This window comes from Magnolia sinica, chromosome 5 (assembly GCF_029962835.1).
Source record: "Magnolia sinica isolate HGM2019 chromosome 5, MsV1, whole genome shotgun sequence".
Classification (NCBI taxonomy): Eukaryota; Viridiplantae; Streptophyta; class Magnoliopsida; order Magnoliales; family Magnoliaceae; genus Magnolia; species Magnolia sinica.
This window is the reverse complement of record NC_080577.1, coordinates 19,854,060-19,877,698: the sequence shown is the minus strand read 5'-3', so window position 1 is coordinate 19,877,698 and position 23,639 is coordinate 19,854,060. Positions and strand designations below refer to the sequence as shown.

Sequence of the window (23,639 nt, the reverse complement as noted above, 5' to 3'; positions counted from 1 at the left end):
GAGGAGTTTAGTAATGTTTTCCTGAGGACCCACCTGATAAGCTTCCACCCATGTGAGACATTCAGCATGCCATAGATCTTGTCCCCGGGTTGACTCTACCAAACTTTCTTCACTACCGAATGAACCACATGGAGATGCATTCAATCTCCTATAAACCTTTCGAGTCTGCAGATGCATTTGCATGACATATCCATGATTTGGATAATGAAAGTAGAAAATAGATTAATGTGAGCAACGAAAAGTACAAGGTATTTGCCGACTCTCACCGCAGGTTCAAAGAATTTCTAGTAGGTGATGAAGTGATGATAAGGATTAGGCCAGAATGGTTTCCACAAGGAGCTGTAAAGAAATTACAAGCCCGTAGTGCTGAACCATAAAAGATATTGAAGCAATTATGATGCAGGGCAATTAACCACTTGCTCTAAAAGCTCGAATTGTTAGATCATGGCGAATTAATCCTTTATCTCATAGCCCATGCCCCACATCTCATGGGTTAGGACATCGGCCAAACCCCCCTCGTGGGCCCCAAATTACATGGGTACCGCCTCACACAAGCCACCCGAATCACATGGGTGGGGCCCGCCTCTCATGAGCCACCTGCCTCACATAGGTCGCCCACCCCGAGTGTGTCCCTACATCCCACAGGCTACCCCACTCGAGCCCGGTGTGAAAATACCCTTGCATTAATCACCCCCGGTGAGGAGTCTCGAATTCGAGACCTCCCGCTCTTATACCAATTTAGGGGCTGTTTGATTTCTGAATGCACATTCGAAGTTGTTGTAATTACCCCTGTCAGGGCGGCAACCGTCGTTTGATTTTTGAAAGGATTTCCTGCAGGATTTCCTCGAAAGCGCTGACGTAAAGTGATGTGAAACCGATCTCGGATTTGGAAGTAAATCCCATATCCCACCGTCTGGTGCACGCAGTCGCAACCAGGTGGGGTATTCCTAAGCACTGCTGGGGTCCACTGTGATCATCACAGGAGATCCGCACCATCCATCCATTTTACCGGCTCATTTTATGGGGTCACCTCGGACGGTTTGGTGATGTAGGAGTTGGGTCCACCATCTCCTTCAATGGTGGCAGTGGCGTATAATGGGTGGTATTTGTGTTGTGATCCACTTTGTACAGTAGGAAGCTTCATTTTTCGATTGCACGCCTTAATCCTTATTACGAAAAATTTGGACGGCGTGGATTGTGCTAAACACATATATGGTTGGCCATATCGGAGATCACATGGACCATTTCCGTTGTTCGTTTTGGAATGAGGCAAATCCAAAGCTCCAGTGGACCCCTGCACATAAAACAGTGGGGACAGTGATGCCACCATTAAAAATTTTTAAAGGCCACACTAGTTTAGAACGGTGCTGATATTTATGATCCCCTCTCCATATCATGTTTTTTTTTTTTTTTTTTTTCTTTCCACCAGCAATTGTATTTCAAACGAAGATTCTAATGGGCAATAAGATAGTTTCAACGGTGTGAATCACTCTTCACTCGACGCGGATTTCCTACTTAAACCGATTGCTGGCTAAAGCCTTTCGCAGGTTTTTCATGCGCTGGGAACCCAGACCGACATGGCCCACCGTGATGTTTGTATGGAATCCACCTTGTCCATCGGCTTTGTCAGCTCATTTTAAGCATTGAGAAAAAAATTGAGCGGGATCCACGACTCAAGTGGGCCGTACTAGATGGTTGTGGTGGTTGGGGAAATTCATACCGTTGAAACGTCCCTGGGTACTATAGTGATGTTTAGATTCCATCCATACCGTTAATAGCGTCATTCATATTGGGATGAACTGGAAAAACCAATATTAGAAAGATTCAAAACTTCTATGGCCCATGAATATTTCATCTGTCGAAATTCAATTCTCACATTTTCAACCCACTTGAGCATTAGGTACGGTTCATTTTTGTCCTCATGTCATAAAATTAACTCACAATAATAATGGACGGAGAGGATTTATCAAAATCATCACATTGGGCCCCACCTGGGTATCCAGTGCTGGAACTTCCTACGAAAGGCTATCGCAGGAGTACCGCGTCCATCATCTCCATCATCTCCACGTATCTCGCAACACTGATGTCATGGTGGTCCCACAACAGTTGGTGAGATTACTCCAGTAACGCGTGCGATAAAATCCCTCGTGCTTCTGGCGTTCATTTCCAAGGTGGAAAACAAACAACAAGCTCCAGTCTTGACCGTATTTATGGTGCTCACGGGAGGCAACCAAACAAGATCAACACAGTAATATTTCTGCCGACAGTTTTGCAGGCGGAAAGGGTAAATCATGATTAAATACATTTGCATGTATTTACCGCAACGAAACAGAAATCAAACAGGCCTTTAGTGCAGGACAATTAACCACTTGCTCTAAAAGCTCGAACTGTTAGAGCATGGGGAATCAATCCCTTTATTTCTTGGCCTAGGCCCCACATCTCATGGGTTAGGACCTCGGCTGAACCCCTCTCGCGGGCCCCAAATCACATGGGTATTGCCTCACACGAGCTGCCCGAATTACACAGGTGGGGGCCGCCTCTTACGAGCCACCCGCCTCACATGGACCGTCCACCCCGAGTGTGTCCTTGCATCCCACAGGCTACCCCACTCGAGCCCAGTTTGAAAATGCCCCTGCATTAGATTAGGTCCCAATGTGTATATTGTATATCTTCCACCTAGTATGAGCATTAGTTCTACATTTAATGTGGAAGATCTTGCGCCTTTCCAGGGCCCTTTCCTTGATGTCCACATGGGCCTAGATGATGACACACTCGACCTGTCCCATGACCCTTGACTATTACCAGATTCATCTTCTCAGCTTTTGTTACCCGTACGATCTATTATACCTATGAGAAGAAAAGAGATAATGATATTTTGGACGAGCAAATGGTTTCCACCAAACATGGAGGATTTCAGAAATATCTTGTCAAGTGGAAGAACATGCTAGTGTCAAATTTTGCATGGATCACAGAGACAACTTCAATGACTCGACACGGACCTCTTGGAGTGTTATCGCAACTTTATTTTGCTAGATGTGAATTCTTCTCAGCTGAGGGGAGTTGATGAGGACATCCGAGCGCCTTACAGAGTATACCAGAGGAGGAGATCAACTCCAATTTCACTTTGGCTTGGTGACCACTACACGAGCCTAGGTGGGCCACATTGAAGACCCCACGTGCATGATCGTGCATTTTCGAAGACCTTACACTAGGAAGATGTATGTAGGTTGCTTATTGAGGAGTTTAGACCGTTGGATTGCGAGGACACATCGATCGGACGGCTGGATCTTAAGGATGCTTTGATCAGACTGTTGAATCATTGTGATCCTCACATTGATCGGAGACTTTAGGATGTTTAGATTTATTTCTTTTATTTAGTTGATTATTCATGTTGGATTTATTTTGACATTTAGTTGAGGTTAGGGAGTTGGGAACAAATTTTCTTTCATTGAGCGTCTTAATGTGGATTTTCATCTGAGAGCGCTTTTAAAAAAGTCATTGAACGTCTTAATGTGAGGATTTTTATCTGAGAGTACCTTTTTGTAAAAAGTCCCTCTTGAGACTATAAAAGGCTTGGACGACCATCCCTAGCCCATTATTGAATGTTTTGAAAAAAAAAAAGAAGCTCTCTCTCTTGTTTCGAGATAGAAATCTCTTTTGAATGAAGATTGATGGTGTGACACCAAGGTGTGAAGCCTAATCTATCATCTTTATTACTCTTTTGAAAATGTATTTTCTCGTCCTTCTCAAATCCTTATTTTCTTCCACCTTTTTTTCTCCAAACCCTAAATCTCTTTACTCTCCTTCTAAACCTAAACTTGCTACCCCAAACGCATCCTTTCTTATTCCTTGCCCCACCAAAGCCAACCCATCACCATCAGCCCCTACAAGTACGTACAGGGCCGTACAACTGTATGGTCAGTCCCTTCTCTCCATTTTCTTCCATTTCTTCAATCCATCTTCCTATCCCATAAACCCTAGCCTAAAACCCTAATCCCTAATTCCCTATGAAACCCTAATCCTCAATTCCATATAAAATCCTAAATCCCCAAATCCTACCAAAGCTCTAATTCCTTTCAAATCCATAACCCTAGATTCCCATATCCCTAACCCTAGAAAGACTAAATCAGCCCATTTGAATTAAACCTAAGCCTATGCTAAAGGGGGAAGTTCTACCTTCCATTGATCCTTTGAAATTTCATGTTTTATATGGTTTAGTTTATTGTGGGATTGTGATTTAGACATGTTTTATATGGTTTAGTTTATTGTGGGATTGTGATTTAGATTGAAATCTGAATTTTGTTGTTTATTTGATCTCTTAGATTTGTAGTACGTTAGTATATCTTATACTTTGAATTGCTCTTCAATCCGTCTATAATTTCCTTACATCATATCTAGCTTAGATCACACATCCTGCATCACTTTCCCATGCTTTCCGCAAATCCAGACAGGCCCTAAGTTTTTTCTCGGATGGTATGTATGTTATGTTGGTCACTATCAAGTTGTGGTGAGACTTAGGAGTCCATTTATTTTGAGGTCTTGTAAGTTCTGACATGTTGTTTTGACTGAACAACTTTAATTCATCACCATCATCATAGCGCTGTCCTAGCTACCGGAACAGCTTTTTATTTGTGTTCTCGATTTCTGTTTGACTGTATGGTGAAGTCTCACAGGTTTCAGTTATGATCATGGGCTGATTGAATACTATCAGACTGCCATCATAGTTGTTGTTCTCTCTCTAAGTCCCTTTATGTTTATAATGTGATGGTTGAATTAAGTAGTTTATCTACTTCAGAACTGTTTCTTTGGTGTGCTTTGTTTATTAAATTGCTCTGAGTTTCTCTTTCACATCGACCCAAGGCTTTATAACCTTTATATTTATTGTTGTTCCAAGTGCTGAAGGGAGTTTATAAACTAATGCAGATGGCGAGCGTGCTCTCGAGCAGCAAAACAAATGCAGATAAGATGCTTATGTATGCTGAAAACCACAACCAGGTAATTCTTCTTATCCAATGTTTATTTCATAGGCAGTCTCTATGTGACTGTGTCAACAATATATCATTTTAAAGCTTATTTCATACTTTCGATGGATTGAGCACCCTAGAAAATCTCTGGTCCACTTACTGAGATTCCTCTCGTGTTCTTGTTCTTCTATCTAAGAAGGAAGTCCTCTTGCTGTCGAGTTATTTCAACAAAAGTCATATCTTGTTTCTATGGCCACTGCATATCATCATAGCTTTGTTTTGTTAAAGTCAACTGTTGAGATATTCTTGTGTGGTGGATTGAAGTAGCATTGTTTCTTGAAGTGTTATGTTTTGGAGTACAGCTGCACAAAAGGTAAGGGGGAAGTAGAAATAGGTTTGGGTATGGGAGTGGGGAAGCGTTTGTTCAAAATGTAAGCAAATGTGAACAGCTTGGAAATGGGAGGGGAGTGAGATTTGTAGTGGGAGTGGCACCTAGGTAGAAGGTTTGTGCAACCAAGGATTTAAGCCATTGGACACCTTGATATCCACCGGCCAACACCTCTCTGGTCATCAAGGATAGCATTGATCTGGAATATCAAGAGTTTTCATAGTCAGGCCTGTTTGGATAGGAAGAATCCAAAATGTGCATATTGGAAACCTCCATGGAAAACTAAAAATGTGAAAATCATGGAAGGAATCCACAGTCTGCAATTTGTTTTGCAACTAAAATTTCCACGGAAATTTATTTATTTTTACTTTTGCCATTGTTTGGATTGATGCTCTTTTTAGTGTGAAATACCAAAAAGAACTCTCAATGGTTTGTTGGTGTTTCCAGCGAAGAGAGGAAATGCCCACGGAGTAGCTTGTTTGGGAGACATCAATTCAATTTTTTTTTGGAAACAATAATCATTTTATTCAATTCAATTGTTTTTCGAGGAAAGGCATAATAATGACAATCAATTTCAACAGATACTTTATGTAATAGAAATAGTGGAATACATATCCATGGAAATCGATTTCTTCCAACCAAAAAATACTTTTTGAGTTGGGAGGGTGATTCTCCCAGTGAACTGACTATATACCCAATTGACACAGGTGAAAAATTATATACTAGAAGCTCGAGAGAACCATGTCGAAGGAATGTCTTTTCTTCTTCTTCTTCTTCTTCTTCTTCAAGGCATTAATTATTAACAGAAGCAATTAAGCACATGCAGAAGAGTGTAGGAAAAGTTTATGAAACCATCTTGGGTGGTCCTCAACCATTCCTGACAGTAATTACCAGCAGTTTCAGACAAAATATCTGCCGCACTATTCACCTCTCTGTAAATGTGCTGATCTTTCCATCTAGGTATGCTGTTGAGCAGATTCTTGCATTTCTGAAATAGCCATTCTTTTTCCAGCTTGGTGTTACAGCCTACTTGCTTTGTCCTCTAAATGGATGCTATCCTTGGACCTCCGCTTTCCTTTTGCTCAGCAATGGGTCATGTCAGTTAGGGTCATTAGGAATTGGTGAGCTGATCTTTGGCCTTTTAAGAATTGGTCATTGCACTGATCGTAGGGTTAGGTTAGGTGATGATATGGGTTGTAATGGGCGTCACGACTTTGTAACGGTCTTTTTTTTTTTTTCTGGTCGAAGGAAGAAAATGTATCGGCCCACCATTACCATGTATATGGTCCTACATTTTAGGGTTTATAGCTTTTGAGATGTTTATTTTTTATTTTTTAATAAATGGATTGGGCTGATAGGGTGGGTTTTTATTGGGGTGTTCATCTCACAGGTGAAGGGTTCTCCATTTGAGATCTCAGATTTTTGTCGCCATGTTGAGGAATTTGGCAAAGTGATTCCATAACATTGGGACATGATGTGCTCTCCTATCATTTTGATTAGGAAACGACATAACCCCAAGGGTCACAACCATTTATGAAAAAATGCAACTCTGCTTAAAGGATCAAATGGCCATACGTAAGTTTTTGTCCACCCTTTGTTGTCATTGAAGACCCAGTTTCTAACATGCACTCATTGTTGTTGAAGTTTAAGTTGAGAAATTCAAAATTCTATTGGTTTCCATTTATTGGGTTTGTTCATCTTTGTCTGCTACTTCAGCCTTGGTCTTTATCCCTTTTGAGTTCAGTTGTGTACTTCTTTTCTAGTTTTTATATCTTTATCTTCCATCAAAAGTAGCTGCAGAAAAGGTGAACTGCAGTTCTTCTGACAAGTTTACTTGCACTCATCGGTCAATTTCCCCCCCCCTTTCATTTCCTGTGTTAAAGTGAGAGTGAACGAGTGAAAGTGAAAACATGATCTATGTATATTATATACCAGGGGAAAAGTAGAGATAGATGAAGTTAATTTCACTATTCATCCATTTATTGTTTATTGTTTAGGAGCAGCATAGCTGTTAACTTCACTATTTTGTTTATTTCTCATATATTAGCTCACCTAATAATGAATTGAAGTTACATTTATGATTCGTCTTTGATTACCATAATGTTTCTATTGTTTACATTACCTATGTGATCTCATCTCCCTTTTAGCCTTTTGAATTAAATTGATTTTCTTTGTGATTCTATATATTGTTTGAATTCCTAGCACGGAAATATGTTAGTGCATTTTCAATTTGATTTTTTATTGGTTATTGTGGTTTAGTAGTTTTTCAGATCTTTTTGCTGTTATATCATTTCATGTTAGGGTGATCCATTTTAATTCCATGGCAGTCCATATCTGGTGGAAAGTCATTTGCAGAAATTTTGTTTGGTGATATCAAAGAGCATTCTTCCAGTTCAGAGGATCTGATTCTTAGAGGGTCTTCATTGCACAAAGTATGCTACACTTCTTTGATTCCTTGACATTGCTAAACACTATATGCATATATTTTGGCAGTTCATCATTAGAAGTTTATGGCAATTTCCCATATTTTTATTTCAGGCACCTATTCATTCATCTTCATTGTTCATTTTCTTTCTTGTGATTCTTTAGTAAAATAAAATATGTGAGGTTTCTAAGAATTTGCATTTTTTTAATGAGTTCAGATGATCAAATTAATTACGTTTACAATCAGTGGGCATGCTTACCTCAACTTCATGGGCAATGAATTTGGGCATCCAAATGTGAGGTTTCTTTCCCTTTAATTTTTTGTGGAAATATTATTTATTTCATTGTCGTCATCATCATCATCATCTAAGCCTGATCCCAGTTACTTGGGGTTGGCTACAAGAATCCTACCACCATTCGACTCTATCAAGGACCAGACCTTCGGTAAGACCATAGGTCATCAAGTCTTTTTGATGTAGGACAATTAGCCACTTGCTCTAAAAGCTTGAACTGATAGAGCATGACGAATCAATCCCTTTATCTCATAGCCTAGGCCCCACATCCCATGGGTTAGGACTCCAGCCGAAACCCCCTCGTGGGCCCCACTTCACATAGGTTCCGCTTCACACAAGCCACCCGCCTCACACGGGTGGGGCTCGTCTCACACGGGTCGCCCACCGTGAGTGTGCCCCTGCATCCCACAGGCCACCCCACTCGAGCTTGATGTGAGAATGCCCCTGCGTTACTTTTCTTACTACCTCCATCCACATCCTTCTATGCCTTCCTCTTGCCCTTTTAGAGCCTTCAACTTGTACCAACTCGCTCCATCTAACCTACGCAGTTCCGTTGCACATGATCGGACCATCTAAGGGCGTGTTTGGTTCGTGGAATTGAATGGTATTAAATGGGATTAACATCATCATTACTCAATGATTGCATGTCTGGAAATACCATGGTATTGTAGCCACCTAATCCCATGTTTGGGATAAAAATTTGGACTAAGCAAAACCATGTTTGGTGGACCATGGAATTGTAATCAGAGGACCAAATTAGCAATAGATGTCGCTCACTTGTACACATATATAACTAGAATGCCACGTGTAAACGGTTTATATGGATGGACGGCGTGGATAAACACATGCATCAATGTGGGGCCCACATGTGTAGTGGATTTCAAAATCCATGGAAATCCTACATGGGACCAAATGCAATTCCATGGGACTAAATGCAATTCCATCCCACCTAATCCCACCCTCTCCAAATGTTGGATGGAATTTCATGGGACCAAATGCAATTCTATCCCTCCTAATCCCATCTAATACCATGCGCGAAACGCCCCCTAAGTGTACTCTTCCTCATCTTATTACCTGTTGGTGCTACTCCTAATCTTCCTCAAATGCATTCATTTCTAATTCAATCACTCCTTGTATTGCCTCACATCCTCATTTCAGCTAAACTTATCCTATGAAGATGTTGTTCCTAACTACGCAACATCTATTACATAAAGCATGGCTGGTCTTATAGCTATCCTATAAAATTTCCATTTCAATTTGAGTGGTACATGTCGATCACATAGGCACATCTCCATTTCTTCCACCCAGCTTGAATTCCATGGGCAACATCCTTTTCAATCTCTCCACTCATGAATTATTGACCGAAGGTATTGAAAGTGGTCATTTTGGGAAACCTCTTAGTTAGCAATTGTTACTATAAAATTTCCATTTCAATTTGAGTGGTACATGTCGATCACATAGGCACATCTCCATTTCTTCCACCCAGCTTGAATTCCATGGGCAACATCCTTTTCAATCTCTCCACTCATGAATTATTGACCGAAGGTATTGAAAGTGGTCATTTTGGGAAACCTCTTGGTTAGCAATTGTTACTAATTCCTCGTTTTCACACCCTATTGCTGCTAATATTTCACTCCATATACTATTTTAGTCTGACTAATTTTAAATCCTTTAGTGCCTGTTTGTTTTGCTCATTTCCCTAGTAATGTAAAGGAAATGTGTCATTATTACGGTTTTACTGCTGCCAAATCAAATATGGGAATTGTCAGTCAAATGCAGATGTATTCAAGAGACAGTTAAAGAAATTTGTAATCGTTGCACTTTTCCATGTAATTACTGTGAAAATCTCAAATCAAGCAATGACATCAATGTAATTTTCTGATGATTTGATATTAAAGTAACATAAAAATGTCATTATTATGAATTTACCATGGATAAATCAAATGTGGGAATCGGTGGCCAGATGCAGCTGATGTCATGAGACAGTTGAAGTAATTTGTAATTATTACATATTTCCTTTACATTACCAAGGGAATCGGTGAAACAAACAGGCCCTTAGATTCTAGAGCACCCCTTCATAAATCTAGCTTTATGTTCATGGATTTATGCCCTCCCTCATCATGTCAAGTAAAACTATGTCATAAATCTAGCTTTGTGTTTAATCCCATGATTGTTAGTGCGTCTTTGTATGTCTCCTCTATTCTTATAAGTAGGTACCACACTATATTTATTTGTCATTTTCTTTGATCTTATAATCTTGTTGAACAACTTTGTCAACTAAAATAACTAGTATCTATCTCACACTTCCAAACCTCTATTGATATACCATCTGGTTTGAGGGCCCTTCCTGTTTTCATCTTTCTCAAAGCTGGAATTACTTATTATTTATTTTTCTATGTTGTGCTAGAAAGTTGAATTCCCTATGCCCAGCAACGACTTCTCTTTTTCTCTAGCCCATCGTCAGTGGAATTTGTTTATGGATAAAGGGTTGCATTATGATATTTTCTCATTTGATAAGGTAGGATTTTGGTCCCTTCTGATTAACTTCTTACTAGAATAATTTTCTTTTATCAATTCTATATTTCACATGTTCTTCCCTGAATTATCACTTCCAAAGGATGTAATTGTGAATGAAATATTGATGATTCTTATTGCATGTTTGTTTAGCAATCAGCATAGTGCATGATGATTAACAGTAAAACTAAAACAAGGATTGGAAAAAATCACAACTCGACCTGGTTAAACTGTGAATGCAAGATAACTGGAGCAGCCCATTTAATTGATTTAGCAAGTTCTATTTTCTTGATAGAAATTGAGAAATTAAAATGCATTCAAATTTTGACTACCATGAACTATGGGTGTAGAAAAAATTAGTTGAAGTATAACATTGATGACTCCCTTAATGGTGTACGCCTTGCGCTAGATTTTTTATTATTTATTTATTTATTTATTTTTTATTTTTTTAAATTATTTTTTGAGTTTTGAAACTTGCTGCCTTGCTCGTAATGCAATGTTGTTGAATCCTTGAAATACCTCTAGTGAAGATATCAACTACTTCTTGTGATGAATACATCTTCAGCGTCCACTTTCTCCCTAATGAAATGGTAATCGATCACAATGTGCTAGATCGACCATGATAGACAGGGTTGGAAACCTAGAATCAAGGTATTCAATAATGCTAACGTGGCCATAATGGCCAGCCTTATGGCCGTTATGGTATAGGCCATAACGACCCTTACAGCCCTGTAATGGTTGATTTTTTTTTTATTTTTTTATTTTTTATTTTTTTATTTTTATTTAAAGGAAAAAAAAATAAAATGTATTGGCCTGTTATGCACCTGGAGTGCTTATCTGGTTAAACTATGAATGCAAGACAACTGGAGCAGCCTATTAATTGATTTAGCAATTTCTATTTTCTTGATAGAAAATGAGACATTAAAGCCCACTCAAAATTTTGACTACCATACACTATGGGTGTAGAAAAATTAGTTGAAGTATAACATTGATGATTCCCTTAATGCTGTGCACCTTGGTTTTTTGGTATTTTTTATTTTTATTTTTTTGAGAATGGAAACTTGCTGCTAATGCATAATTGTCGAATCCTTGAAAGCCCCGTGGTGAAGATATCAACCACTTCTTGTAATGAATACATTTGATATCTTCAGCCTCCCCTTTCTCCATTATGAAATGATAATCGATCACAATGTGCTAGGTTGACCATGATAGATAGGGTTGGAAACCTGGAACCAAGGTATTCAATAATGGTAATGGTGGCCATAAAGGCCAGCCTTATGGTCGTTATAATATGAGCCGTAATGGCCCTTATGGTTGTTTTGATAGAGGCCACCACGGCCCTCTGACAGTTGGAAAAATATTTTCGAAGGAAAAAATATGTTGGTCCATTACACCCACTTGCCATTTTTTTTTTTCAAATAGGCTATTATGGCCCCGTATTGTGCGGGCACCACCGTTACTGTTACGTAACAACTGTTAAGGCCGCAACGTAACAGACTTTGAATACGATGTCTTGAACACATGATTAATGTTCTGGTTTTTGATACATGACAAGTCTTGACTGGAGCTCGCTATTCATGTTGTTCATGTCTGACATGGGCTACTTCTGCGGCTGCATTGGCTGTGGATTTATATTCTGCTGAAGTTCTTGGTATGATAGCAATTTCTTTGTTTCATTCTAGTTAGAGTCCACAATGAATGAGTCAGAGCTTGTATGATATCTATGCTTTCGCTATTCTGTTTTAATTTATTCTTTTCATTTATGTCTTATACTGTATTATTTGGCTGAATTGTCTATTCTAGTGATACAGTATTTGTCGTGTGGGATATAGATGACATTCGTACTCTTTCATAAAATTTTTAGTGTTTTTTTTTATTATTTATTTTTTGTTTTTTTAATTCTTTTGTGGATTTAGCAGGCTTCTAGTGTTAACCATTAGCCAAACAGATGACGTTGTTTTCTTTTGCAGGACATGATGAACTTGGATGAAAACGAGCATATACTGTCAAGAGGTCCACCCAACATTCATCATGTAAACAACTCTAGTATGGTATGCCTCTATTTTTTCTGCAGGCAAGAATAACCAGTATTGATTCAACTAATGTAGTGATATTGAGGTTCCTCAAGATGTTACATGTGCAGACACACGTGTATAGCTGAATGTATGCATTTGATTTGCACCTTTACTAGTATAGTTGTCTAAAGAATGTGGGGAGCAACTTTTTATTTTTTATTTTTTATGATGGACCTACTTTGTCTTGTGCACTGAGACTTAAGTTCAACAGGAATCACTTGAAAGGGGCGAAATCATCTGATAGTAGAACAGCAGTTTTCTTCTTTTTGATTGATTCTTCATCTCTTGTCAGGCATCTTTTGACATTTCTGTAATCTGAAGTAGGGACATGCATGCTATTCTTTTCCACATCCTCATTTGTGTATATTTGAGTCATATGAATGTGGTGAGAAAAGAAAATTGTCTTACAGGGTGTTTGTTTTCCAGTTACAACACTAATTGGCTAAACGGGGAAGTATTTACTCTCCTCTAATTATGTTCAAGCATCATCTACATTTGACTGCAATGATGAATTTGTTCTCGTTATTTGTTTCACCTGGAAATCATGGTAAAAAATATAATTTTATAATGTAAACATGTATTGATTACAATTCCTTTTATCTTTGACTCTTGATTTACAGGCCATAATTTCAGTTTAAATAAACACCTTGAGATGATAATGATGTCTCATTTGCTTTGCATTACATAAGAAATAGGAAAACCAAACAGGCCCTTACGGTATTAAGGCTGTAGGAAATGGGTGTTTGTATCAAGAAACTGAAAGGAAAACTGAAGACTACTTTGTGATTTAATTTCATCATCTTGTAGAAACTGTTTATCCTGCTTCATTGCTACATCCACTTCTATTTATTTTGCTCCATGAAGCCGTTATTCTATTCTCTGAGTCTGGTCATGGAAAACTATGGACATTGAATTGGGCACAATTTGTTTTTCACAGGTAATTTCTTACATGAGAGGTCCGTTGCTCTTCATATTCAACTTTCACCCGCAAAATTCCTATGAAAAATACAGTGTAGGTGTAGAAGAAGCTGGAGAGTATCAAGTAAGTTACTGCTGCCTATCACTTGTAATCCCTTCATATTGAAACTTCATATAAGTTGTTGATGTCTATTATTTCACTTCTCAAGGCTACAATATTCATGTATCAGCAATTCAGATATAATTGGGGTGGAGCTGGTACCACAATTGGATTGTGTTTTACAACCTTGCTTTTCAGGTTTCATTTCAGCTTAAATGCCATAGAAAAGGACATTAACTGAGTGACAATAAGTATTAAAAGTAAAACATATCTCAGTATTTAAGTATAAATAGATGTCTTTTGCTCACAAATATAAATGTAAGAATCAGTAGTAAAACATGAAATCCATATCTCATAAGCATATTAGTAGCAAAACATTCTCATGCAGGAATTAGAAACAACAAATTAAGAAATTGCGACGTTTGTAAAAATAGTCAATTTCAATAATACAATGATGTACTTAACGACTGAAAAGATACCCAAATGGGCCAGAAGGGGGCCATTGATAATGGTAGAGACCTTTAACCATAATTCATGGGAAAACATCTGGGACTGACTTCCTCTTTCATCCACGAGGTGCAGATCCGGCAGTTGCCTAACCTGGCTGTCTTTCTACATGTCTACATATCTCACCATCAAAAACATAAATTCATTGACACAGGTAACACTTAATACTGATGAAATCAAATATGGTGGACGTGGATGCATTGGGGGTGATCAATATCTTCAAAGAACCTCTAACAAAAGGTACTTTGCTCACTCCCTCAAATCAAGATCCTTGCATGCATTTTATGTGCAGGTTTTACAGGATATTTTGGAAGATCTGTGCATTGTTTCTGCCCCTCAATTTGAAATCATTTTCATTGTAAAAGTGGGCTTAAAGTACTTCACGCCATTAAACGTACATAATGTTATTTGTTCCACTACAGGGTCGACGGCCTTCGATACTGCTTGGAGGTCAACCTGCCCAGTAGAAGTGCTCAGGTTGGTAATTTCTGAAGCGGGAATTTATATGTATGTATATTCACCTATAACTGATTTGGTCAAATGTGGTTGCAGGTATACAAGTTGACTAGAATATTAAGAATATGAGCCGTTTTACATAACCCAAGTTGCAAAGTGCTTCTGGTGATATCTTGGAACCCATCGGAGATGGTCGTTTGGGAGAATATGAACATTTATCTGATGCTTGTTCTTTGGGGTTCTGCTCCTGTTGGCTAATTTGCTCTGTCTGGATTTCATGGAAGTGAGATACATGGTGACATCAGATCTTGTTAACGACAGAGAAACTGGGGAGGATGTCTGCCGAGAAATTAGCATATTCACTGTTCATCAACCATCTCATAATGGCCTCCACATGCATCAAAAGCTTCAAATCAGTGCTCAGTTGCCACTGACGTGATCCGATCAGAGCTGTCTATTTTAAAAGTATTACTTGAAGTGCTATAAACTGATACGGAGACATAGAAAGTGGTGTCCCAGTCACCCAGTTGCCTGTTGTATGGGTCCCAAGAAAAAAACATGGTTGGCCCCACCGCAGGAGCCAATGCCTACCGTTAGACACATGGAAAGGGAACATACGAATTTACATTGTTTTACTGCAGTAGTCTTGTTGTTTGGGTCCATCTCAGGGTTGTAAACTAGTTCCCTCTGATTGTTTTGAACACCAATTCATCTCAGTAGTTGCTTATCCACGGGTATGCTACCTTGCTCTAGATGGATGGCTCTCATTGAGGGCTGTTTTTTTTTTTTTTTTTTTGGGTCCAAATTGAGGGCTTGCATTTGATGAATGATTCCACATCCTTGGGGTCACTGCACCTTAACTTTGCATTCCAATTTTAAAATTGTTTGCAGCGAATGATAACATTGATACATTTATAAAAAAAGAGAAAAAAATAAACATTGAAACAATATTCTACAAGAAATCATATTCACTAGCCTCGTGTCATTTCCGAAGTTTAGGCAGATGTTGCTTCCTGCTCTTGCTGTGTGACATTGCATGTACGTTCTTGCCATTTCGATATGCTCTAAACCTCTTGCCTAAATAAAGCTTCCACTCAACTGAAAGAGATGTGTGAAGTACTAATCGAAAGAAACTTTCAAATTCTTCATTTGTAGCTCCAATTTGGACAGATTACATAGAGCTGCTGAAATGCATGAAGATGCTCTCTTAAGTCACTAGTGTATCTTGTGGGCCATGCCGTTGTGTAATTAAATGCTACCCTTAAGCTTGCACTGGGATGCAAGGAATATTGTCTTTATCATTGAGAAAAACTTTGATGCGACAGTTTGGATGTCTCAAGAACCAAAATTAGGCTTATTTGATTATCTCAATTTTAGATTGGTGGACACATTAGATGGTTAAACATGAAGAAAAATCCAATGGTCTTATTCCAACAAACAAATGTCCATGAATCAGAGGTTAGGATTGTTCAAGAGAACCTGCATTTTGTTACTGTAACTTTGCAACGGGAGGTTCAACAATTTATTCAGTCTGCTTTGAGCTAATATACGCCACTTTTATTATAAAATCTCCTTTTATCATTCTGGAAAGAGAGCTGCTTAGAAAATTCTATATTGCCAGAAGTGGCAGAACTGAACTCTTTCCCACCATTTTTGTCAAGGTTGCCAAACGCAGTGCAAGACTTTGGAATGGTAAATGTGTTGGCTCAAATAGGATGTTATATGCAATCTTAAGCCAAATTCTCTCCCAACCGATTTATCACAATACAAATGTGCCTCTTCTACTTCCAAGCCATTGGAGCTATCACTGAAATGGGGCTGATATTACCTTCAATGGCAGATGATTTTGAAGTGACTATGCACGCTCAATCCGCAAGTTGAGATTATGGACTGAAGCATGGACTGGGTTCAATTTGTTTAGGATAATGAAACCCCACAAGGTGCAATGGTTCACAGCAGAGATTCCCCCGGGATCCAATGGCCCACCTTAATGAATGAACAGAGATCCTAGCTGCACTATTAGGTCATCCAAATGAGCAGTGGTATGGGCTGTTTGCTTACCGACGAGAAAACAATGGAGAGAATAGTTGTAGAGAGAACAGATGAAAGGCTTTCTAGATTTTTTATGTTAAACCCATAGGAGAAGCCCCTTTATGGATCCTCAATGGATTCAAAAAGGTGTTTTATTGCACAATCAGCCATTTCAAAACTTTTGAAATATTCATGCTTTTGACTAGAATTAATGAAATAATTAAAAATATTTGCAAACTAATTAGGTTCCTGCATGCCACACCACACCCGTGCATGCACTGGTTTGGCTTGATGTGGCTTGATTTTGTGTGAACGTGCAAACAAGCATCCTCAACATTACAAATCTAATTTTAAAGGCATTTAGCCGTTTACAGTGAATGATAACTTCGATACATTTATAAAAAGAAATAAGAAAACATGGATACATCATTCTGCAAGGAATCACATTCACCAGCTTCAAGTCATTCCTGAAGTTTCAAGTTTCAATGCACATGTCACTTCTTGGTCCTGGCTTGTGACATTGGACATCCGTTCTTGCAAGCACACCTCCCCACATGGGCACTCGTAGTCTCTAGAAAGATGTATAGTCTCTAGAAGGGGTTCAAGCCCTATACTAATATCTTTATTTATACTGTTAGAAAACTTTCTTCTCTCTCGGGCATGGGACAATAGAGAGGAGAACAACCTTTTTTATTTGAACGATGATGATATATTAAAAAGGCCAAAGCCAAAGGAGACAACTATACAAAAATACAAAAAACTACAACTCCACCCAACAGAACTCCCCCAAATGGAAAGGAAGAGGAGATTTAAAAATCTAAGCTTCCACTTAATCCTTGATATTAAGAATTGCCCTATTGAAAACTTGCACCAGCCCAGTCATTTTGTTGTTGAAGCAGAGCTGGTTCCTTTCCAACTATAAAGCCCATAAAGTCGCTAATAAACTTAAATGCCTCTGACTTTTCCCTTCTTTCCCTTATCCCCCCATTCACGGCAAGCTATGAGAAACTCGTCAATCATCTTCAGGAACACCCAAAAAACTCTGAAAAATTGTAGAAGAAGATACCAAACCTCCTTGACAAATACACAATAGATGAATAGATGATCCGCAGATTCCGCATCTTTGGAGCACATCAAGCAAACATTTGCGAGATACATGTTTTGCTCACAAAGGTTGTCTATTGTTAGCACTCTCTTTCTACCTACTAGCCAACCAAAAGCCGCCACCTTCATAGAAGCACTATAATGCCCGAGATACATGTTTTGCTTACAAAGGTTGTCTATTGTTAGCACTTTGTTTCTACCTACTAGCCAACCAAAAGCCGCCACCTTCATAGGAGCACTATAATGCCAAAGGGATGCTATTGATGCAATGTTAGAATAATCATCACCCGAGCACAAGAACCGATAGAAGGATCTCATTGAGAAAGAACATGTCTTCGATTTACACCATCTCAAGGAATCCGCCTATGACAAAAGTGGAAAAATCTTTGATAACATTTCAAGCAAAAGAACCATCTCTTCAAACTTCCTATCCGAAAGATTCCTCCTAAAAATAAGGCTCCATGTAACCTCCTCCCCTTCTACCCTTGATACCCTAGCTAAAGATGGGAACCTCTAACCCAACCTCACATTTCTAACCCACATATCATCCCAAAATCTAATTCTATTCCCATCCCTCAAATGAAAGCCTATTCTCTCCTACACTCTCTTTTAGGGACGCTACTAACTTCCACAGATAAAAACATCGATACAAGGATGAATCCCTCGTCCACCACCCATCTTCCTCTACCCCATATTTTTTCGCTATTACCCTCCTCAATCTAGCCTTTCCCTCCACCCTGAACCTCTATACCCATTTCTCCAAAAGAGTGAAATTCATCTCTTCTAACTTCAAGATCCATATTCCTCCTTAAACCGTTGGTTTACAGACTTCATCCCACTTCATTAGATGAAACTAGTGTTTTTCCTCGACCCTACCCATAAAAAATCATTCTTCATCTCTCCAATGCGTTCAAAATAGATTTTGGGCATTTGAAAATAGACATAACATAGACTGGAAGATTTGACATAGATGATTTAATCATTACCATCCTCCCACTCATAGATAAGTACTTTGACTGTCGTTTTGAAATCTTTCTTTCACATCTCTCAATCACCCCGTCCCACATATGCTTCGCCGGTCTTCCTATGCAAAACGGTAGCCCCAAGTACATCGTACGAAAAGAAGCTTCCTTGCACCCAAATACCTCCGTAAAAGCCCGCACCTTTTCTCTTAAAATGCCAACCCCTAAAATCTTACTCTTGGAAATATTAACTTTCAAACCGGAAACCACCTCAAAACAACCCATCGAGGGGTGAACAACCTTTCAAACAAGCTAGTTTTCAAAAAGCCCCCGCAACCTGAAAACCCAACCCATTGAGGGGTTTATTTTGAAACGTACACTCAACAGAATCTCTCACCCTGCAAATGAAAGTACAGAGGTCCTCACAGAAGAAGACTGTACATGTCCCGAAAGTTTAGAAGTCCATCTTACACTTTTAAATGCTTGTTTAGATAATAACAGAATCATTAAACTATTCTTTAGAATAAATTCAACCAAAGTGGAACAAACACATGAAATTTGAAGCATGTCTAGAGACATGATCATGCACACATTCTTCATAACCTATTATTCAGCGAATTCTTGTGTGAAGCCCAAGTAGACCGATCTATAATCAACAAAAACCATCAGATGGAGTCCACTGTAGATTGGATATGACCCAAAAGGCCAAAAATAACCATGATTGGATGGTCACAAACATAATCATGAATTAAGCACTTTACAACCGACCGTGTCTGATACCGTATGCGATTATGCTTAATGAGTAAGTGGTATTACCCTGAAAGACTATCTTACTGGCAAGGAAAAAAAAATGTAAGTTCCAGTGCTTTAGCTGCTAATTACACTTCCATGCTTGTAACTGGTAATAAGCTCTTAGACTGCACAAAACCAGCAAGCTAAGAAAGTAAGAAACCAATTCATTTAATAGCTAACAGGAGGATTTATGATTAAAGGGGCAGATCATCAAGTCATCACTTCTTCTCGGCCACGAGAGATTGGAGTATAGAGGTAGATATTAACATTAATCTGCATGATCAAGAAATGGATGAGGTGCATGAAGATTGCATACTACTCAATGTGTTCGAGGTTGATGATTACTAGCCTTGCGCTCTCTTTGGATACTCCCTCGGTCCAAATATGGTTGATCCGATTCTGACATTCGTACTCCCCATTTCAATCTGCAGAAACCAATTTAACTGAAAATGTCAGTATTCCTTGTATGTTTTCGCTGCACCTTTCGATGATGTTAGACCTTAGTCCTTACTGCTTGTTCAAAGTCGCTGGACATGCCCATTGATAGCTCACACTGCTCTTCTGCCATTCCGAGTGCTTTGCAAACCTCGTTCCTACAGTTCGACAATGTCTGTCTCACTCCAACACAAGCAATGCTGCATTAGTATAATTCAGTAGAATCGAAGGTGATAACTGACTATCGGACCTAGAATGATCACCCTGAAATTCTCTGGAGTTGATGAATAGTCTGGCATCCCGATTGTCATTAGGCCAGAAAAGCGGAGGTTTGGACATCCCAGCTTAACATGCTTAGCGAGTTCTAGACAATCTGTGGGATCAACACCCGATTTTGCTGCACATGAAAGCACATATCCTCATTAACACTATGAGAAAGATGAAAAGAAACACTCAGTTCGGTTGGCTTTTCTTTTTGGTTCTTTTTTTTTTTTTGGTGGAATCCCATCTTTTATGGATTCTTTTTTATCCAAAAGGGTTTGAATTGGAAAAAATCGATGTTTGGTTTACACAAAATCTCTCTGGCCGAAGTGGAAGCATTTTAAATGAGTGCCCCCTTTTTCTTTTGAAAAAATTATTTCGGTTCTCCTCCTCAATGTAACCAAGCAGATTGAGCTAAGCTAACCCAATTAGATGGGAGGTCCTGCATATGAACAGCCCCTAAAGAAGTGAGAGGAGAACACTACTAGATTCAAACCCAGATTCTCTCATTCCAATTGAGGTGTAGACACAAGTCAATATCGATTTAGGGTGCGTTTGGAGGCTCATTGCAATTCATTCACATCATAACATAGGATATGAGTGCAGTGGGTCTTATGATGAAAAGCAAACCCCCAGATGCAATTCTCTGTGTTTCAAGTGGGACATGGAACAACAGAAATTATGACTCAGGAGCTTGCCCTCACCACAAACTAAATCATTGCAATTGAAGTTCATAGAGCCATGTAAAATGGGGGGTTACTATTATTATAATTATTTATAATTCCACTCACATGCTTCCCCACTGGTATTAACTTGTACCAAAACCTTCAGAGGCTTCCTTCCCATGCTTGCGACCGCACGATCGAGATGATTCGCAATCTGGAATCAGACAAGTCAGAGAAGCACAATGCCTTGGCCAGCTACCATGCACATACTCAGTTCCATCAAAGATCCCAGAAGTAAAAAACAGGCCTATCAATATGATGACCATTTGATTAAGGATGTGTTTGAATGAATGAGTCGATTGAATCATGAAATATGTGTTTGGATGAATGAGTTGATTGAATCGTGAGCATTCAATGTGATAAGAGGAGAAGCTAAAAACTCATGAGTGAGGAAGTAGCCTCAGGCTGCTGTTTTCTTTCATAATCGGAATTCTGTGCCAGCGAACGGTTGGGAAATTATAATTTGGCTAGTTCAATCAACTTCATTAGACAAAAGATTGCAAAATGACAAAGTGGATGGAAATTAGAATTTGGCTATTTCAGCTTTATTAGATGAGCAAATTGGAATCGAATATGGTAATGTATCCAAACATGCAACAAAACGTTACCTTCTCATTGTCCACACCTTCAACCATGTCAAGATTTGGGACAATAGCTGCAGAATTGGAATTTCAAGATATTCATCACTTACAGAAAATGACTTGGTTTTTTTTTTTTTTAAAAAGGAAAATAAAAAGGGGGAAATGGAATTTAAATTAAATTCTACAAGAATTTCAAATTACGATACTTGGCAAATTTTGATGGATGATGGGCAGGCATCATACAAGTACATTAGATGTATCATGAACAAAAAATCACACTTATTTGATTTTGTGACTATTGGATTGGTGGACATTTATTGGATGGTTGAAATAAAAGATAACCCCAATGGTCCTATTTCTACAAACAAGTATCCATGAATCAGAGGTTAGGATCGTTCGACCAATCTGCGACTTGTCATAGTGTTTTGCAATTTAGTCAGTTTAATTCGAGTTAAAACAAACACAAGCATAGCTTACCAATAAGGGATTTTGCTTTATTGCTCTGAAGGTGCCCGATGAAATGCCATTCGATATCTGGTGGAAGCTGCACAACTAAAAGGAATTGATTAATGGTGTTTTCCATTTCTTGAAATAATGAAAGGTGGAATTTCAAGAAATAGCAAATCCATGAATGGATGTCCCCATTGAGTCTGACTATACTGTGAAGTCGACCGTGCAAGCCGGCTGTGGATGTGAATTGGATATCCAAACAGTTCATCAGGTGAGAAGCCTCGAAAATCAGACAGATCTAAGACTCAGGTGGGCCACAGCATCAGGAAAAATGTAAAATCAAGTATAGAACCTTTAAATCAGTTGAGGTGGCTCACCTAGGGTCTTGAATAGTCTGTTTCTTGGGCTGTCCCTTCATCATGGAGTGCTGAACATGATGAACGTATTGGATGGTAGATAAACGACATGGTGGGCCCCACGCCCAACCCTACAATGGGTGTTTCCTCTCCACTGTTTCCTGTCTTGTAGACCACTGGAGTGTCTGATGGGCCTGGTTTTTGGGCCCTATGTGAAACTTGTGGCAACATGCCCGATGGACAGAACGGATGTGACTCAAACATCACGGTGGGCCCCGCAGAGGTTGACACTAGGTGATCATCCCCAAGTTTGTTTCACCTCCGTCGCAACTCAGGGATCCTGAGTGTCCTGATGCCCATTGGCCCCGAACGTTCCAATGATCAGAACCGTCCATATTGTAGACTCTGTGCCATACAGTCCACCATGATAAACTAACGCTGAATGGACGACAGTGATCATCCCCATCCATATATGAATTTCTAACAAATAAAATAAGATTTTCGACGGCTCACATTCAACTCTAAAAAACAGAGGTTAGGATCACCAGAGAAACGTGATTGCGGGACGAATATCTTATGTATTTTAGTAGTAACGAGAAAATGAACGGTTCAAATCCTGGGATCATCTCAGCGTGCGGGCCCCAGTGGGTCGCGAAGCACACAGGAATCCTCTACAACACCTGTTTTCTGCAGCACGTAAAACACTCAAGTTGTGGGGCCCACCTTGTTGTATATGTAGAATCCAATCCGTCTATCAGGTTATATCATCGTAGTTAAAGCATAAAAATCAGCTTCATCAACAATTCAGGTGTGGCCCACATCAATTTTAATTTTCGGTTGTATTATGGATATACGGTCCAAATAATAGTTACCACATGATGGACGGAGTGGATTTCAAATATACGAGATGGTGGGCCCCACAAACAGGTGTTGTAGCCCAAAGATGAAATACCTGAGGGGCCTTGTCGAGGATCTCCTGGACGTAATTCTCGCCGAAGCAGCGATGGCCAGCGTCGTACAGCTGGCGGATGAGGGACACGGGCTTCGTCTTTCCAACGGCTACCACCCTCACTCCATCGTACGGCCTCCCGCACCTGTCCGCGGCCTTATATACACGTTGCAGCACGGACCTCAGTGCCGACACGGTTGCCCCTTCCACGGCCGCTGCTGCCATTTTAATTGTTTTGTTAGAGAGAGGACTACTGGAGTTATGTAGCCCGCGCTTCTTCTTTTCTTTCTGATTTTCTCTTTCTCAGACAAAAACGAGGATCCGATTGGAATTGGTGGGATGTTGTACGCCTGC

General features: G+C 39.4%; 2 protein-coding genes across 5 annotated transcripts in view; one reads left to right on the top strand and one right to left on the bottom strand.

Annotated features, from left to right (window-relative positions):
- Positions 1-15,391, top strand: part of LOC131245677 (1,4-alpha-glucan-branching enzyme 3, chloroplastic/amyloplastic) — a 54,902-nt gene extending 39,511 nt beyond the window's left edge. The window contains exons 13-22 of one of the 4 annotated variants that reach the window (XM_058245280.1): positions 4,924-4,995; positions 7,680-7,784; positions 7,995-8,072; positions 10,477-10,587; positions 12,554-12,634; positions 13,596-13,700; positions 14,338-14,423; positions 14,606-14,660; positions 14,736-14,804; positions 14,884-15,391. In XM_058245280.1, the coding sequence (XP_058101263.1) occupies positions 4,924-4,995; positions 7,680-7,784; positions 7,995-8,072; positions 10,477-10,587; positions 12,554-12,634; positions 13,596-13,700; positions 14,338-14,423; positions 14,606-14,660; positions 14,736-14,768 (726 nt within the window). In that variant the 3' untranslated portion in view covers positions 14,769-14,804; positions 14,884-15,391. Of the gene's footprint in view, positions 1-4,923; positions 4,996-7,679; positions 7,785-7,994; positions 8,073-10,476; positions 10,588-12,553; positions 12,635-13,595; positions 13,701-14,337; positions 14,424-14,605; positions 14,661-14,735 lie in introns of all 4 variants that reach the window. The other 3 variants (XM_058245281.1, XM_058245279.1, XM_058245282.1) reach the window with 3 other exon arrangements.
- Positions 15,392-19,548: 4,157 nt separating this feature from the next.
- On the bottom strand, positions 19,549-23,639 carry LOC131245676 (uncharacterized). Its single transcript, XM_058245278.1, has 7 exons — positions 23,289-23,639; positions 22,008-22,074; positions 21,558-21,604; positions 21,016-21,103; positions 20,227-20,360; positions 20,040-20,138; positions 19,549-19,953 (listed from the first exon to the last, which is right to left on the bottom strand). Exons 1-7 carry the CDS (start codon positions 23,508-23,510, stop codon positions 19,873-19,875), a joined length of 738 nt encoding a protein of 245 aa, XP_058101261.1. The 5' UTR covers positions 23,511-23,639; the 3' UTR covers positions 19,549-19,872.

Bases quoted from the DNA above. Each gene is read 5' to 3' on its own strand.
- LOC131245676 (XM_058245278.1), bottom strand. From the start codon at position 23,510: ATGGCAGCAGCGGCCGTGGAAGGGGCAACCGTGTCGGCACTGAGGTCC. The intron at 20,361-21,015 runs GTGAGTGGAATT...TTTCATGTGCAG, and splicing joins TAATACCAGTGGGGAAGCAT to CAAAATCGGGTGTTGATCCC. The intron at 20,139-20,226 runs GTGATCATTCTA...GGAGTGAGACAG, and splicing joins CAACTCCAGAGAATTTCAGG to ACATTGTCGAACTGTAGGAA.